Source organism: Neovison vison, chromosome 3 (genome assembly GCF_020171115.1).
Source record: "Neovison vison isolate M4711 chromosome 3, ASM_NN_V1, whole genome shotgun sequence".
Taxonomy (NCBI): Eukaryota; Metazoa; Chordata; class Mammalia; order Carnivora; family Mustelidae; genus Neogale; species Neogale vison.
The window spans coordinates 8,142,879-8,161,538 of NC_058093.1; the positions used below are offsets into that span (position 1 = coordinate 8,142,879).

At 39.9% G+C, this 18,660-nt stretch overlaps 1 protein-coding gene across 2 annotated transcripts in view; it reads left to right on the forward strand.

Annotated features, from left to right (window-relative positions):
- Nucleotides 1–18,660, forward strand: part of SLC39A10 (solute carrier family 39 member 10) — a 111,905-nt gene that overhangs the window by 60,392 nt on the left and 32,853 nt on the right. For both annotated transcript variants that reach the window (XM_044241199.1, XM_044241198.1), the window contains exons 2-3: nt 11,423–12,447; nt 14,932–15,139. In XM_044241199.1, the coding sequence (XP_044097134.1) occupies nt 11,434–12,447; nt 14,932–15,139 (1,222 nt within the window). In that variant the 5' untranslated portion in view covers nt 11,423–11,433. The remainder of the gene's footprint in view (nt 1–11,422; nt 12,448–14,931; nt 15,140–18,660) is intronic.

Below are 18,660 nucleotides of genomic sequence, written 5' to 3' on the forward strand. Positions count from 1 at the left end.
AGAAAGAATTCTAATAAATAAGACTAGTGGAGACAGTTCTGTATGCAGGGAAAATGAGACTCCTTATTTAAAAAGGAAAATTCTGGGAGAATATCTGAATGTAAAAAGGAAAATTGTAGAAGGTTTATGAGAAGGGAATCTTTGGAAAGGAATTTTATGTACAGTTGGGATTAAGATTGTGGAGAGTCGTCTGTAAAAAGGTTGGTTGGGGAGTAGTCAGCACCCGGAGAAGGAAAGGGAGCGCGGAGAGCCAGATGAGGCAGAAGGCGAGCAGTGATGCTGTGTCAGCAGACGCCTCGGCTGATACCTAAGTTCCACAAGTTGGGTTGCCCTTAGGACCATCCTGAGCTGTGGCAAAAGGACGGCACTTTCACACCCTCCTATGGAACGGTCAGTGGATGTGACCACCTGGGAAGAGCGCGCACTCTGGGCGAGGCCGCTGTCTTCAGTCTGTGCAAACCCCACGAGCCTCCGAGAGGAGAGAACGGTGGGCAGCATTCCCTGCGGTCGAGAGCTTTCCTTCCTGCGGGAGGCTCTGATGGGGACATCACCGCACCCACGACAAGAACTCCCAGTCTATGCAGTGCCGTGGTGTCCTTGTCTTACTAGGTTTACGCGCACACACACTCACGCACACTCTTACTAAGTACATATCGACATGGGAGGTGATAGGAAAAAGGAGGGGCTGCATTTTTTTTTTTTTTAATTAGAAAACATTTTTTGAAAATATATGTTGGAATGAATGAGTTTCATCAGAAGTAGCCCAGTGTAAGATTGGAATTTGGGGGGGCTCCTGGGTGGCTTAGTCGGTTAAGCATCTGCCTTGTGCTCATGCTGTCTCTGTCTCTGCCTGCCTCTCTGTCTACTTGTGATCTCTCTCTGTCAAATTAAAAAAAAATAATAAAAAAAAATAAAATAAAATCTTTAAAAAAAATTGGAATTTGGTTTTTCTCTTTGTAAAATAAGTTTCTTAGATTATTTGTCTAAATTTTAAAACCAAAGGTTTTTGTCTTTGATCTGCCTAGAAAAAACCCTTTGCATTTGCCTTTAGAATCTCTTATTGCCACCCTGGCTAAATAGATAATCAAATACTAAGTTTTGTAATGATGTGTAAATGCTATTTATACATGTTCCTTAAAACCTTCTGATATTTCTGACAGACTTCACAAATTCAACTTCTAAGTGAAGTCTTTTTGACTAATGAGGCTAATTTGATCAAATTACATGGGGAGCATTGTCAAATAAGTGATAATAAACCTTCTTAGGTTATATCGTATAGGTGAATGCAATTGCTTTTCCAGAAATTATATAAAATTCCTAAGGTTTTACCAAATCCTCATATGATGTTATCACTTAATAATTCTAGGTATTGAAGTGTGTGTCATAGAATCTCAGAATTTCCTTGTCAATTGCATTGTAACAACAAATACCTGATACCTTTAGATTCATAAAACTAAACCAAGAATTTTTAGCACTGGGGCACCTGGGTGGCTTAGTCATTAAGCATCTACCTTTGGCTCAGGTCATGATCCCAGGGTCCGTGGATCGAGCCCTGCATTTGGGTCTCTGCTCAGCAGGAAGCCTGCTTTTCACTCTCCCACTACCACTGCTTGTGTTCCCTCTCCACTTGTCTGTTTGTCTATCTTTTGTCTGTATCTCTCTCTGTGTCAAATAAATAAATAAATAAAATTTTTAAAAGGGATTTCCAGAACTAATGGAAAAACTGCACTATTTTTGGTGGAAATGAGGGTGATTTTATATTTTAGATTTTATGTTTCAGTAGTACACACTGGTGAATGTTAGATTCCAGTTCTGGTGAACTGTCTTTTTTTTTTAAGATTTTCATTTATTTGGGGGGTGGGGTGCATGAGCACGGGGAGGGGCAGAGGGAGAGGGAGAAGCAGATTCCCCACTGAGGAGGGATCCTGAAACTGAGGCTCAATCCCAGGACCCTGAGATCATGACCTGAGCCAAAGCAGATGCTTAATGGACTGAGCCACACAGGCGCCCCTGATGTTCTTCCTTAAGGGTTAGTTGTTTTCCTGTAAAACTGTTCTGTATTCTGAATTCTTCTGGTTTTCTCAAATATCTGGCCAAGACTCTCCAAATTAAGGTTTCTGATTTTCTCCTTTTCTCTTGACTTGGAATCATTGAGAATTAAAACTTCTTTTTTCCCTGAAATTCTGCAAAGTGGAGCTAGATACCTTGAGATAAACTTTGGAGAAAATTGCCACAATGGCCCGTGTTTAGATAGTCTTCATGCCTGTTGCGGTACGGGCTACTCAGAGATCACCAGAGATACACAGATAATCGAACAAGTTTGCTCCAGCTGTTGTCATTTGCTGGATCTGCCCCTGGAAAATCCAGACCTTGTGATCCTCACAGAAGCAGTTTTATGGATCAAGGATGAAGAGGAGTGCTGGCCGCTGGGGTGACCTGTCAGTTACTACTCATTGCCAAGATGATCAGAAATTAGGTTGCTTGATTGCCCAAGGGAACAGGTGGGCATGTCAGGCCGCCAAGTTGGCAGCTCCTACAAAGACTTCAAAACCCTCTGTAATGGCTTTAGTACCAGACGTAGACTTAAGTCAATACCAGCCCCAGTATTCCACTGCAAACCAAGGAGCTAAAGAAGGAGGTTTTGGATACATTGCTGGCACTAGCTAGAGCTAGCTGGACATACAGCGAACAAGGATAATTCTTATCCCAGACATCTTGTGGAAAAAACAATTAGTTGTATTTACCAAAGCTCCCCAGATGGGTGAGATGTGACTCTCCAGTTGGTCCAGAAGTATATTGTGGGTCCCAGTCTTCAAAGAACCATCAAAAAGAGAGTCAAAAGATGTGACATTTGTGCTAAAAACGATCCTGAGACTGGGCCCCCACCAGTTCTAGAAGGTATGACACTTAGAGTCACCAAACCTGGAGAAGACGAGCTGGTTGACGCCGCAGACAACAGGTAATGTTAGCATTTGCTGATACTTATAAACACCTTGTTCAAGTTGAGTTGAAGCTTTTCCATGCCATTCAGAGAAGGCATCAGAAGTTGTCAGAAAACAAAACCAGGTTTGGATTGCTGCTAACAATTCAGTGACAGCGGAATGGTATTTATGGCAAAGGTCCCATAAGCCAGTGTCCGGTGTGATGGTAAAACTCAGTGGAAAGTGCATGCTTCATCCGGCCCCCAGTCAGCGGGGAAATGGACAAAAATGAATCATCTGCTTAGAAAAACTTTGGCAAAAGTTTGTGAAGAAGCCAATTTCAAGGTGGGGGGAAAGCCTTGCTGGTTACCCTGCTTCCGGTAAATGGCCCCTAGCGATAAGCCTGGTTTCAGCCCTGGGGAAGTACTCTGGGGAAGGCCCGGTCTACATGCTTTTCATGACTTCGGAATTCCTGACAGGCCTGTGTTAGGGAATTGGATCCTATCAGGGATGTTCAGTCTTTGGGAGATACTTAGCTGCGCTACATGAGTTTGCTTCTAGCAGGTTGACGTGTGCCCCACAAATGTGCCCTTACACTGCCGGAATCCTGAAGACCTGGGGTCACGACCTGAAAGAGGAAGCATCTGGAGGACCGAGTCCAGCCTTGTTGGACGAGACCTTCTGTGTGCTGTTGAGCACCCGTTCTCCAGTGATGCTAAAGGGAGTTAGAGCTGCCGCTGCACTCAGGTGAAGCTGGGTCTGCACGAGTCCGTAGGTCCCCCGTACCCTGTCAGCAAGGAGAACATCAAAAAGACTCCTGCTTGGATCGGTGACCCTCGGATGGGCCTAAAACTACTCAGGAGAGCTGGTCCAAAGAAATCAGTCCATACTTAGCATTTTTCTATTGTTGGCAACCTCTCAAGCTTGAAGAGATAATCCACCATTAGGATTTCGGCAGTGTTGGCCAAGGCTGGCTGTCGTTCTCAGGGTTGAGTATGTCATCCTGACTCCGTGCGGAGTATGACCACAGCGGCCCAGCAGTAACGCTTGTGACCTGGTGCACCCCATCAGTTTCGAGTCTGGTTAATTCCAGGCGTCCAGTTACCCTGCTGCTTGGTTTCAGATGATATTTTCAGGGATTGTGCAGAATGAAAGCAGTGATCCTCCTGAATTAATAGGAGTGCTGTTACCGCGGCCAGCGGACACTGTGTAGCCAGGAGTACTTCACAAGTGGAATGGGAGTGCAGACATCCTGGTCCCGGAGAATGTTGGGTCTCGGTTGGTGTGTTGGAACTAAAGAGTATTTCTAAATGAATGCAGGAAGTTCCGCTCGGCTCACTCCGAGCTCCTCCCCATTTCAGCCCGGGGTAGCTGGAGTGGTCATGGTCCCATTTCCCTCAAGAATGAGGAATGATCAAACGACGGTGGTGATTGAAACAGACGGCCCAAGGTTACGAGGACTAAAAAATGCAGCTGCAGCTTTTCACCCAGGCCTTTCTTGGTTTGCCTTGAGAAATGGCTCTGTCTCCTCCTCCGGGCAGGCAGATTTCAGGCCGCTCTCCCATCTCCTGCTCTGCCTCTCCAAGAAACCCTTTCCTTGATGCGTATTCAGAGTCTCGGTGATTGGCTTTGCTGCACTGTGGGCATAGAACTTGTTTGGCTACACGCGGGGTCAATTATGTGTTGCCTGATCAAAATAGATGCATGTTTCATGTCCACCGCTGCTACCTGTTCATTTGACAGGGCGATAACGTGCGCGGATTAAACCGCAAGACATCTGCATATCCAATGAATGGAGCGACAGGCACTGAAATAGATACTGTCTTTCACTAGCATCTTCTGCAAGGTGAACTGCAGGCGCTGTGACCGTCCTCTTGCTGCTCAGCAGGGATCGCCACAGTCACCCATGCTCCTTCATTCTCATTAGTGTACAAGTAAAATTAGTGTATTTTAAGTGGTAACTTGATCCATGAGGCTGGATAAGAAACTGAAATGTTCGGATTTAAAAACCAAAACTTCAAACTTAACGTAGCTTTGGAATTCGAAAACATTATCGACTAATTCGTTTTTTTTAAAAAAAAATTTTTTTTGGTAAGATTTTATTTATTGATTTGCTTGAGAGAGAATGAGAGAAAGAGCATGAAAGGGGGAGGGTCAGAAGGAGAAGCAGACTCCCTGCTGAGCCGAGAGCCTGATGCGGGGCTCGATCCCAGGACCCTGGGATCATGACCTGAGCTGAAGGCAGAGGCTTCACCCACTGAGCTACCCAGGCACTCGGATTTTTCAAAATTCTTACGCCACATCTTTTCACAAAATAATTCTGCCTAATTTATTTGGGAAATCCTAACATTCAGCTGGCTAAAGTATCATTTTAAATAAATGGGAGTGTTTGATTTATCTGTGTTGATTGTAGTTCTCAGACATTAGCTGTCTGACTCAGAGACTCAGTAAAACATTGCCGAGCTCTGCTGCCGGAGTTCCTGAGTTACTAGGTGTGGGGGGGCTGCAAGGATTTGTATTTCTGGCAGGTTCCAAGGGGACCGGCGCTGCTTCTGCGGCCCTGCAGCCGTGCTCTGATGAGTCACGGACAGAGGTTGTGTGATCTCTCCTCAAAATTAAAGAAGAGCACGTAGAAGAAGCTAACCTGCATTCCGGTATGCTCCTCTAACAAATACTGCTTCGTCACGGGACTTCAGACCCCCCTCTTTTTAGGAAATGAAACACTGCGGATGCAGCTAAGTGTGTATACTGTCCTCTGCCATGGGACTCTTCTCCTCTTCCTGAAAAGTAACCATTCGAGAACATAACCATCCCCACATTAGGTTCTTGCTACCTGTCTGTATATATGTCCCCAAAGTAAAACGTTTTGCATATTTTTAATGGTGTTTAAATGATAGGACGTGGGTCTTTTTTGTGCTTTTTAAATTGTTTCTTAGCTCTGTGCATGTTATATATTCTCTCATAGTTGCATATTTATAACTGTAGTGTACTTTTTGATTACATAAATATACCGCATTTATTATATCCATTCTTCCATTGATGGGCATGTAGGTTTGTGATGGGCACTAATTATTACATGATTGTCATTCCTTAGAAGTAAGGGATTTTACCTCGCTGCTTCCTTTCCTCATTTTTCCTTGCTATTAAGCCCCCCGTGTTCTTGGAGCACTTCCTCTCTCATGTGGAGGAGACGTGGCTTCCTTCCATTCCCAGGGGAATGAATATCTTTGTCTAAGCCAGTCACGGTAGTTTCTTCCTTTACCAGTGATGGGTTTTGGCATGAGTATGTAGTACAGTTCTGCTCTTAATATATATGTAAAGAGAAATCTGGGAGAAACTTTAGGGAAAGACTCTTTTCCCTGGGTAAAAAGAGGCATGAAGAGGGGTGCCTGGGGGGCTTGGTTAAGCGTCTGCCTTTTGCTCAGGTCGTGATCCCAGGGTCCTGGGATGGAGCCCCGTATCAGGCTCCCTGCTCACTGGGGAGTCTGCATCTCCCTCTCCTCCCTCTGACCCTCCCCCCGGGTGCCTCTCTCTCTTCTCTTCTCTTTCTCGCTCACTCTCAAATTAATAATAATAATTATTATTATTTTTATTAAAGAGAAATGAAGATAAATCCTCCAGCTTTGGGTATAGTTGTATAACGATGGAATGGTTGTAGCAACAACAGATCCTCTCGAGGGGACAAATCTACGAGCTTGAGGTTTTGATCATGTTGTTTCCCTGAACCACCCATTTCTTCCAACTTTTTTTTTTTTGTGAAATAGTCTTCTAGTGTTCTGTTACTTACGGTCAAAGTATCCTGGTACAAGATAGTTAACATTTAAGGGAAAAAAACAAAACAAAACAGTACTTCAGTGAAGATTCTTGAGTTTGTCTCCTGTGTCTGAGGGCAAAAGTTTCTCTAACATAGATGCACTGAAAGAAGTGGAAATTTACGGCTGTAGAGCATGTTCACGTTGACTCTTAGTAGATGACAAATCGCTTCCCAAAACGACTGCACCTGCAATACACACTCCCATCAGCAGTGTTTAGTAGTTTCTACTTCTCTGCATTAGATCTTTGCTTAACCCATTTGCCAGATATTTTTGTCTGTTAATGTCTTGGTCCATTATCTGTGTTAGTAGTTATGTTATTTTTCCAACAAGCTGTCCTCTTTTTTCCCCCTAAGACTGATTTGTTATTTTAGAGAGGGAGAGAGGGAGAGCCCTTGAGCAGTGGGAGGGGCGAAGGGAGAGAGAGCCGCAGACGCCCCACTGGGAGTGGAGCACAGTCTGAAAACCCTGAGCCAGACAAGAGTTGGGCGCCCACTGACTGAGCCCCCCAAGGGCCCCCGTCCTCTTTAGATCATCTGTGTAGCTATCTGTGCAGTATTGGAGTTTCTTCCATATCGATTAAATATGTTTTATATATTCTGGGTACTGGTCTTTAATATGCATTGTTTCCATGTACTCATGGCCAAGATTTCTGGTTTGTGGCTTGTCATATGCTTTGTCTGTGGTGTTCTTTACTGTAGAGTAATACTTAAAGAATTTAATTTAAGTTTTCTTTTAAGAAAGAAAAAAAAGTTTTCTTAAAAGAAAACTTTTTTTTTTCCTCTAGATTTTTATTTATTTGACAGATCACAAGTAGGCAGAGAGGCAGGCAGAGAGAGAGAGGAGGAAGCAGGCTCCCCGCTGAGCAGAGAGCCCGATGTGAGGCTCGATCCCAGGACCCTGAGATCATGACCTGAGTCGAAGGCAGAGGCTTAATGACTGAGCCACCCAGGCGCCCCCCAAATTTTATTTCTAACATTTTCACCAGGTGCTTCGGTGGCTCATTCGGTTCAGCATCCTGGGATCAAGTCAGTCTGGCTACCTGCTCGGCAGGGCGTCTGCTGCTTCCTCTCCCTCTGCCCCTTCGCTGTGTGTGCTTGTGCTCTCTCTCATGCACACGCTCTCTTTTTCTCAAGTAAGTTTTTAAAGATACTAAAAAATAGCTTTTTCATTGAAATACAGTATGTGTATAGAAAAATGCACATTTTTCTATAATGTAAGGGGCGCCTGGGTGGCTCAGTGCGTTAAGCCTCTGCCTTCGGCTTGGGTCATGATCTCAGGGTCCTGGGATCGAGCCCGATGCGGGGCTCCCTGCTCCAAGGGGAGCCTGCTTCCTCCTCCCTCTCCTGCCTCTCTGCCTACTTGTGATCTCTGTCTGTCAAAAAAAAAGAAGAAAGAAAAAAAAAAAAAAGAAAATACACAGTAAAACACAATGAATTATCACAAAGTAGGCATATTTGTGTAAATGTTACTCAGAAAAAGAGAATGTTACTTCACTTTCCAATTTTGATTATTACCCTCTACCTTCTTTTCAAAAAGTCATCATGGAGGTGCCTGGCTGGCTTAGTTGAAAGAGCATGTGACTCTTGATCTTGGGGTTGTGAGTTCAAGCCCTGTGTCAGGTGTAGAGCTTACTTAAAAATAAAATCTTTTTTAAAAAAGTCATTGTTACTTTGGTTTCGTTTTACCCATTTTTAACTTTATATAAACACATGTGGCTTATTATGTGCTTTGTGTCTGGTGTGCGCTTTAGTGTTTGCCATCTTTTGCACAGTCTGTGAGATTTATTTGTGTTGATGAGTGAAGCTGTAATTTCGTTTTCATTCCTGTGTCGTATTCCAGTACAAGATTACTCTGTTTGTCCATTCAACAGTGGATGAGCATTTGGTCTTTTTTCCTGTCTTAAGCTATGATGAATGCTGATTGTGCTGATTTTCATGTTCTTGTCTGTTGGTGTCAGTCCGCATGCATTTCTGTGGAACATATACCCAGGATTAGAATTGCTTTGTGAGTGGATATGCTTATGTTCAACTTCTGGAAGTTCCTGTCAAACATTTTTCCAAAAGATACCAATGTATGGTTAGTCCCACCAGTAGTGCATTCAAATTTGAGTTAACTCCATATTCTTAACCTACATCTTTTGTGTTTTTTTCATTCTGGTGGTTATATAGTAGTTATTAACTGTGATTTTAATGTATAGTTCTCTGATAACTATTGAAGTTGAGACCCTTCATATGGTTAGTAATTTGGCTGTTTTCTTATGAAGTGCCTGGTCAGACTTCTTCCCATTTCTCCATTGAATTTTCTCATAATTTTCATATTCCCTTTTAGAAATTCCTTATACATTTTTGACTGGTAATGTTGTGGTAATCTTTTCTAAGTCTGTGGCTTGCTCTTTTTTTTTTTTTTTTTTTTTTTAAAAGATTTTATTTTTAAGTGATCTCTTTACCCAACATGGGGCTTGAACCTACAACCCCAGTATCAAGAGTCACATGCTCTACCTGAGGCACCCCTACCTCCCCCTTTTTGTTTTAAAGACCCGTGGCTTGCCCTTCTATTAAAAAAAAAAAAAAAAAATTAGACAGGGTGTGATTGATTGGTAGGGAGAAGCACAAGAAGAAGGGAAGCAGACTCCCTGCTGAGCCCAGAGCCCAAGACAGGGCTTCATCTCATAACCCTGAGATCATGGTCTGAGCTGAAACCGAGAATTGGACACACAACTGACTGAGCCACCCAGGTGCCCTTTGTCTTCTTAATCTCTTAATGATATCTTCTGAAGAACAGAAATTCCTTAATTTTAACTGGAGTATTCTTTATCCATTCCCCTTTATAATGTTATTAATGTTTGGTTTGGAATGTCTTGAAGCTAGTCTCCCACATCTTCCAGATCTATACTTTTCCGTATAGTAGCTATCAGCCACGTGTGGTTTATCTAGCACTTGAAGTGTGGTTTGTCAGAATTATGATGTTTTGTAAGCGTAAAATACATGCTGGATGTCAATGACATAATGTAAAAAGCTAAGTTTTTATGTTTTTTATATTTATTGCATGTTGAAATGATAGTATTTTGCATTTATAATGAGTTAAATAAAATACAACATGAAAATGACTTTGACCTGTTAATTCTAGAACATTTTAAAATTAATTGACTCACATGCATTTCTATATTCTAGAAGTGTGCTGTCCAGTAGAACTTTCTGTGATGATGGACATGTTCTATATCTATACTTTTAAGTCCCCATGAGCTGAAAGTGTTTATTGAGTATTTACAGTTTAGCTGAGGTGATTGAGAAGCTGAATTTTAAATGTAGTTAGTTTAAATTTAAGCAGCGATATGTGGGTAGTGGCTACCATATTGAATGGCACAGTTCTGGACACTTTATTGCTTTAACATTTATTGCTTTTTAGGTTTACAATGTGTCTGAATTGATTTTTATATATGATGTGAGGTAGGGGGGGGGTCCAGTTTTATTTATTTATTTTTTCTTCCAAATGTAAAACAGATTGACCAGGCACCAAGGAAAAGAGAATCTTTTCTATTTATTTACTCATTCATTCATTCATTCATTTTTAAGTTTTTTATTTATTTGACAGAGAGAGAGTACAAGTAGGCAGAGCAGTAGGCAGAGCGAGAGGGCAAGCAGATTCCCCACTGAGCAGGGAGCCTGACTCAGGACTCAGTTCCAAGACCCTGGGATCATGACCTGAACTGAAGGCAGCTGCTTAACCGACTGAGCCGCCCAGGTGCCCCAGATCTTTACTATTTTTAGACTCTGTTTTGTTTCTTTGGTATATTTGTTTATTCTTCCACTAAATACCACAGCTACTTCAGTAGCTGGTAGAGTGAGTGCTCCTCTCTTATTCTTCATGAAGTCTTGACCATTCTTGGACTTTACTTTTTCCACATAAGTATTAAAAATACCTCACCAATTTTTACAGTTTCTTCTGGGATTTTGGTTGATACTACCTTGGATCTATATCACATCCAGTCATGAACATGATATAGCCATTCATTTATTTAGGTCTTTTCATTTCTCTCAGTAATATGTGATCTTTTATTTATGTAAACATCTTACACATCTTTTTTTAGGTTTATTCCTAGCTATTGGTATGATAAATGATACTGTTTTCTAATTTCATTTTATAATTTTGCTTGTGTCTAGAAATAAAATTGATTTTCGGTTATTGTCCTTAATATGGCAGTTTTACTAAATTAACTTTTATAGATTCTTTTGGACTTTCTACATACCCAGTTCTGCCGTTAGTGAATAATGAGATTTTTCTTTCTGATCTTTATACCTTTTACCATTCTGTTTCATCTTGTATATTGCACTGAACAGGACCTCAAGAACAAGGATCAGTTAGCTTTCCTAAAGGACCAGATAAGAGGGAAACCAGCAGTTCCTGTATAACTATATGGTAGATTCTTAAGTGTTATGCTTAAAGGGAGTCAGGATAGTCTAGATGGAGTGATGAGCAATTTGTTCTAATTGGAAGGACTGTACACTATTTTGATAAATTAAAAGGGGCCATTTTTATAGGGAATTGAAGAAGGAAAGAATGATTTATAGCACTGAAAGAAATGTGAAACATTTGCCTCGTGGATTGACAATTGCTGGAGAGTTTATGATTATATTGAATGTATCTAAGTACGAACTAATGCCTGCTTCTCTTTTTAAATCCCTTTAGGAAAAATAGAAATGAAGGTACATATGCATACAAAATTTTGCCTCATTTGTTTGCTGACATTTATTTTCCATCACTGCAACCATTGCCATGAAGAACATGACCATGGTTCTGAGGAACATCACAGACATCGTCGTGGAATGACAGAATCGGAGTCAAGCAAATTTTCAGTGCTGGATGCTGAAAATGAAAAAAAATATTATATTGAAAAACTTTTTGACCGTTACGGTGAAAATGGAAGATTATCCTTTTTTGGTCTGGAGAAACTTTTAACAAACTTGGGCCTTGGAGAGATAAAAGTAGTTGAGATTAATCATGAGGATCTTGGCCACGATCATGTTTCTCACTTAGATATTTTGGCAGTTCAAGAGGGAAAGCATTTTCACTCCCATAACCACCAGCATTCCCACAATCATTTGAATTCAGAAAATCAAACTGTGACTAGCGTATCAACAAAAAGAACCCATAAGTGTGATCCAGAGAAAGAGACAATTGAAGTATCTGTCAAATCGGATGATAAACATATGCATGACCATAGTCATCGCTTATGTCATCACCATTGTTTGCATCATCACCTCGATCATAACGGCACTCGCCATTTTCCTAATGATTCCATTGCTCACAGTGAGCGTGGGGAGACTAGCCATGAACCTTCAACAGAGACCAATAAAACACAGGAACAGTCTGAAAGTAAGCTACCGAAAGGAAAGAGGAAGAGAAAAGGGAAGAAAAGTAATGAAAATTCTGAGGTTATTACACCAGGTTTTCCACCCAACCATGTTCAGGGTGAACAGTATGAGCATAATCGGGTCCACAAACCTGATCGTGTACATAACCCAGGTCATTCTCATGTACGCCTTCCAGAACATAATGGTCATGATCCTGGTCATGTACACCAAGATCTTAATCCTGATAATGAAGGTGAACTTCGACATACTAGAAAGCGAGAAGCACCACACGTTAAAAAAAGTGCAATTTATTCAGCTGCTACTCACAAAGATCATAATGAAGATGACCGTCAGCATGAGGTAGGTGTAAAGAAGATGGTTGCTCCATAATTCTCAGATAATTGTGGAACATTGTAGATAACAAAAGAAGTAACAGTGGAGAGCAGTCAATTATATTCCAACTTATTTCCAGATAATGTTCCTAAGCAAAATTCTTTAAGGAATTTAAATCAGATTAAAGTTTTTTATCTGGACTTTCATTTGCAGTGTTCGCAAATATGAGTTCCTCAAATCTAAATACTTAAAGGTTATTAGAACATATATTCCTTATTTTACTTTCCAGCTTATGACTTGTTTTGACTTCCCAAGTTAGTTTTCATTTTGTTATTGCTAGTTGGTTCTAGATGTTTGAAAATTGAAGTCCTTTTTGTTCACCTGCCCTGTTGGAAAGTAGGCATTTTCTTTTTCATAATTATTAACTTTAATGAATTAATTACAGAATGGTTCCCAGTCATTGATGTAGCTCTAAAGTCAGTTATTTTATATATGTGGTAGGTTTGTTTTTTCTATGTCACTTTATTGTATTGCCTACTTCCTCATAATTAATCTTTTTTCATGTCTTTGGCAGATGTAGGGTGAATGCAAAAAGATAAGATAATAAGAAAATCCACTAGTAATGGGATGGTTGCCCTATCCTTTAAAATTTTTATGTTCCTTTGAATACTTTCACATTTGATTGGTTCTCTCTCAATTTTTTTTTTAACTACTGAAACATGTTTATTTTTGTTGCATTAAAAGTATATCAACATCCTTGTTGAATTCTAATTTTTAGTACTTATTAAAGTTTAGAAAATTGTTGAACTTACTTATTGTTCACACACATAAAAAGCCACAGTACACATCTAATGGGGGAAAATGACCTCACCTTTTTTGTTTCTGTCTCTATTATTGAAGTATATTTTGCATTTATGGAAATATCTCTGTGTTTCTTCCCTGTGTAAATAATCAGATACTGGTTTTCAGCAGCACTGTTTTTTTTAATTAATTTTTTAAAATTTTTAATTAACATATAATGTGTTATTAGCCCCAGGGATACAGGTCATGAATCACCAGGTTTACACACTTCACAGCACTCACCATAGCACATACCTTCCCCAATGTCCATAGCCCAACCACCCTCTCCCTACCCACCTCCCCCCAGCAACCCTCAGTTTGTTTTGTGAGATTAAGAGTCTCTTATGGTTTGTCTCCCTCCCGACCCCATCTTATTTCATTTATTCCTTTTCTACCCTCCAGACCCCCCATGTTGCCTCTGCACTTCCTCACAAGAGATAGATCATACGATAATTGTCTTTCTCTGATTGACTTATTTTGCTCAGCATAATACCCTCTAGCTCCATCCACGTCGTTGCAAATGGCAAGATTTCATTTCTTTTGATGGCCGCATAGTATTCCATTGTAGACATACACCACATCTTCTTTATCCATTCATCTGTTGATGGACATCTAGGTTCTTTGGCTAGTTTGGTTGTTGTAGACATTGCTGCTATAAAATTTGGGTGCACGTTAGCAGCACTGATTTTAATCCCTTATATTTTAGAATCTCAGTGTACTTGTAAGGAAATACTTTTATTTATTTACTACCTTAGATAATATCCTAGAATCATCTCTTGATCATAACTAGATGTTATCATTAATGTTACTTTTTCTAACAGACTTGTGGGGTCTATATCAGAGATGTTGTTTTATATCCTTACAGGTCTGATGCATAGTTTTCTGATGAATTCTGATGAATTTTCTCAGGATTTCTAGAAATGTTCTATGCACTAGATAGAGTAGTACCTCATGTTAAGATCTGAGAAGGATACTTCTGTTTTTATATGTTTTGATTTTGCTTTTTGTACCATAAATAAAATCATAATGAGGTTGCAAGTAGTAAATAAGCATGCAACCAAAGTGTATGATGTATGAAAAAGAAAGGCTACTCTCTCCTCTGCCTTTGTTTTAGATATTTGCTATATGATATGTCCAGACTTTTCTGCTATTTGTTTTCTGCTTTGTTTTGTTTTCTACTTAAAAGAACCAGTGGAAGCTGTCTTCTTTTATCTTCCACTTAAAGCATTGGGTTAGAATTCCCCAATATAATATTTTTGGGGGTACCTTAGATAATCAAAATGTCTATATTGTGTATTTTAATACAAAGTTAAAATTCTCTATGTTTAATAATCTGTAATTATGGATGATTGCACTTTTAATAGGGAAATGATTTTTCTCTTCACCCTTCATGAATGTAGTTGTGAGTGATTTTTATTAATTATTGAGTAAAGTTATAATCTTTCATGTGTTGGAGTGAAAAATGGCTTACAGTCCACGTAGAGTTGGGTAGTGAAGTTGAATGTGTTTCAGCCATAAATTCTTAATGAAAATCTTTGCTTGTAATAGATATCTGTATTACAGTTTATTTTCAAATCATATTTAGACTTTTTTATTATACAGTAATTTCTTTTTCTGCTTAATCTTCTTAAAATACTCATTTACTTAATTTGTTTTATCAATTTTTTGCAGTGTTTGAACGTCACTCAGTTGTTAAAATACTATGGTCATGGTGCCAATTCTCCAATCTCACCTGATTTATTCACGTATCTTTGCCCTGCTTTATTATATCAAATCGACAGCAGACTTTGTATCGAACATTTTGACAAACTTTTAGTTGAAGATTTAAGTAAGGATAAGAATCAGGATCCTGAAGATAAGGCAAATATAGGGGCATCAGGTAAGAAAGATTAAAGTTTTTGTTTGTTTTTTTTCCCCTCAAACTAGTCTCTCTACTATTTTAAGAATGTAATTGAATTAGAAAGTAATTCCAAATTTCTGTTTTCCTTTTGGTGCCTTTCAGTATGCTTTAGTCAGGATTAGATACGAAAGTTTAAAAAAGGTTGGGGAAAGAGAAGAGGAAGAGTTTACTTGTCTTTTCAATTTAAAGATTATGAAGGAAGGTTTTGCTTTGCATAGAGAACCAGATGAAAAAGAAAATAAAGATTTGTGATAAATGGATTCTTCTTGAGGAGCAAATGTAAATAATGGGGCTGCCAATTAAAGTCATTGGCATTATAATTACTTAACGGTAATCTTGGAGTAGAGGGCCTCTGTGAAAAGCTAAGTTTAAATTTATAAGGAAGTAAAAAGGGAAGCCACTGTGGTCAGACTCTATGAATGTCAGAAATGCCAGTGACTGGCACATGAATTCATTGTGGGCAGTTTAATAGAGCGCTTCAACGAAAGTAAAACCAAAACTATGTTCGGTATTCTGTCCAGGCTCTTTTAAAACCATGTCTGGGGCGCCTGGGTGGCTCAGTGGGTTAGGCCGCTGCCTTCGGCTCAGGTCATGATCTCAGGGTCCTGGGATCGAGGCCCGCATCGGGCTCTCTGCTCAGCGGGGAGCCTGCTTCCTCCTCTCTCTCTCTCTCTGCCTGCCTCTCTGCCTGCTTGTGATCTCGCTCTGTCGGATAACTAAATAAAATCTTTTAAAAAAAAAAAAACAAAAAACAAACCATGCCTGGTTGGCTAGATAACCCCACCTTGATGTTCACAGGTATCTCCCACTTAATATTTCTAAAACTTCTACTCCACAGAAAGTTTGTACTCCTTACTGAATCTCAAATGCCATAACAGTTCATTTTTTTTAATAAAATCTGAAAATCTTTGGCATTTTTCTCTTAAGGTTTTGTTTTTCCTTTTTTCCCTGCATAATCCGTCGTCAAGTCCCGTTACCTCTCCTCTTAAATTCCTTCTAGCTCGATCCACTCCACCATAACTTGGCTTTTGATTGATTGTTGAATTAATTTCATTACCTTCCCTTTCTAAAAATGCAAATGAGATTTTCTGACACAGAGTTTTTTCTTGTTAGTGACCGCTAACGTACTTTAACAGACAAGTATTGCAGGCATTCTTCTAGACTCCGTGGCTTTTACTTTTTGCAGCAGGTATGGAAGGGGGAGAATGTTCTGTTAACCTCCCCCAAATACCAGAGCTGGTCAGTGACAGTGCTAGGATTCAAGCTGAGGGAATTTAGCCATTTTGCTATCCATGTGCTAAGTGTTTCACATGCTCCCCCACCCCCCACTAAATTTTAATAGTATTCTATTGAATCATTTTTGTTTAAAGATTTACTTACTTATTTTAGAGAGAAAAAGAGAGCACAAGCGAGTTTGCAGGTGGTTATTAGCACTGTCAGAAATGAAGGGGCAGAGGGAGTGGGGGAGAGAGAATCCTCAGGCAGGCTCCCGACTGAGTGCAGAGCTGGACGCGGGGCTCAGTCCCCTGAGGTCATGACCTGAGCCAAAATCCAGAGTCGAATGCTTACCCGATTGAACTACCCAGGCACCCCACTCGATTGAATTATTATGTGGGGGAGCTATATATGATTCTGATTCTTACAGACGTTCAAACTGTAGTATAGAAAGGTTTCGTGACTCGCCTACGTTTCCCCGGGGCCTACTAAATGGTCGAGCCCACCACACCCGAGGTTTGTCATAAATCCTCTGGGCAGTTAATCACTATGCTGTTACCTTCCAAATTTAGTTAATTTGGATATCCCCTTTATAATTTTGCCATGTATCTTTATACTATTCAGTATTTTTCATTAGATCTCTAGTGTTTGTCATTATATCTTTTATACTGTAAGCAGGAATGTCCCAGAACGTAGATTGGTTGTGATGTGCTAGTTGTATTTTTTTCTCCTCTATTTTAGGGAGCTGTATTATGCTGTATTGTTCGAATTTCAGAGCCCTTCACTTGGTGGGTCAGGCTTTCCAGGAGATGATCCTGCCCACCTACTTCTCTGTGCTTATCCCCCACCATGCATTTCTGTCCTCGCAGCCCGAACCATGAACAAACTCCCGGTGATAGATTATTCCGTTTTCCCCTCAGTTATCGCTGCCTTTTCACATTCTGAGCCTTTCTGTTCGAGTGACTACTGTGATTTCTCAGAGATTCAGCTCAAGGGTTAGACTCTCTGGAATAACTTCCTAAGCCATCCTGGGCTTCATTCAGCTCCCTTCCTTGGTGCTCTCCGTAGGTCTCCGTCCCAGCTCAGAACTTAGGGGATTTTCATAATTGGATTTGTTAACTGTTTTTGTTGGACTTCAGTTGCTTAAAGGAAGTGACTTGGTCTTTTGAACAAAAAGAAAGCATTCACATATTGATTGAATGAATACTTTATATTAACCATAAGCTTTTAGTTATAACCCAGGAAAGGCCCTTGTTGAAAATGAGTCTTTGAAGATCATTTTATGAATGCAGTTGACCTTGAACAGGCGCAGATTGGAGCTGCATGTGTACACTTGTATGCAGATATTTTTCGAGAAATATATTGGAAGGTTTCTTGAAGGTTTACAGCAATTTGAAAAAACTAACAGATAAACCACATAGCCTAGAAATACTGAAGAAAGTAAGAAAAAGATACTGTTGTAAGAATACAGTATATAACACATAATAACATACAAAATATGTGTTGTTTATGTTAATGGTAAGGCTTCTAGTCTACAATAGCCTATTAATGGTTAAATTGGGGAGGAGTTAAAAGTTATACTTGGATTTTTGGCTGCATATGGAAGGTTAGAGGTTTGTCCCCTAATCTCACACGTTCAAGGGTCAGTTGTATTAGGCAGCTTAGTATACTTTGATAATACAGTCTTTTCAGAATGAGTAGAATTCTCATGGACTTGATCGTGTGGAAAATCACAGTGAAGGCAGTACTGGTTGAAATGCCTTTGCTGGAGGGGCACTGTTGCATCGTAGTGAAAGTCACTAAATTGGTGTGTGTGAATATGGACCAAATAGGGATTCTGACAAAAGATTGAGAAGGCAGAATTAAAAGATTTTTCATAGCATAGGAATAAGGTGGACATATTTAAGAATATCACAGTCCAGTATATATGTAAGAGTTTTTTTGGGGATCGAGAGATTCATTAGAGCTTGAAAACCTACAAGGGAAAGGAAATGCTCTCAATACATAACAGTCAGTCTCACAGGCACCTACGTCCTTTTTAACTTCTTTGCAATAAGAAAATTACTTTAGATAAATTAATCATAATGGCCTATATTTATTGGGACCATACTGTGTACTGTTCTAAATACATTCACAAGGATATTTAATTTGTTAAATCCATGAGATGGGCACTTTTATTTACTTCTATTTGCTGAGGAAAGGAGGCTTTGAGAAGTTAAGTAACTTGTTCACGGTCACATCGATGCTGGGGAGCAGAGCCGTGATATGTACTGGAGTATTCTCCA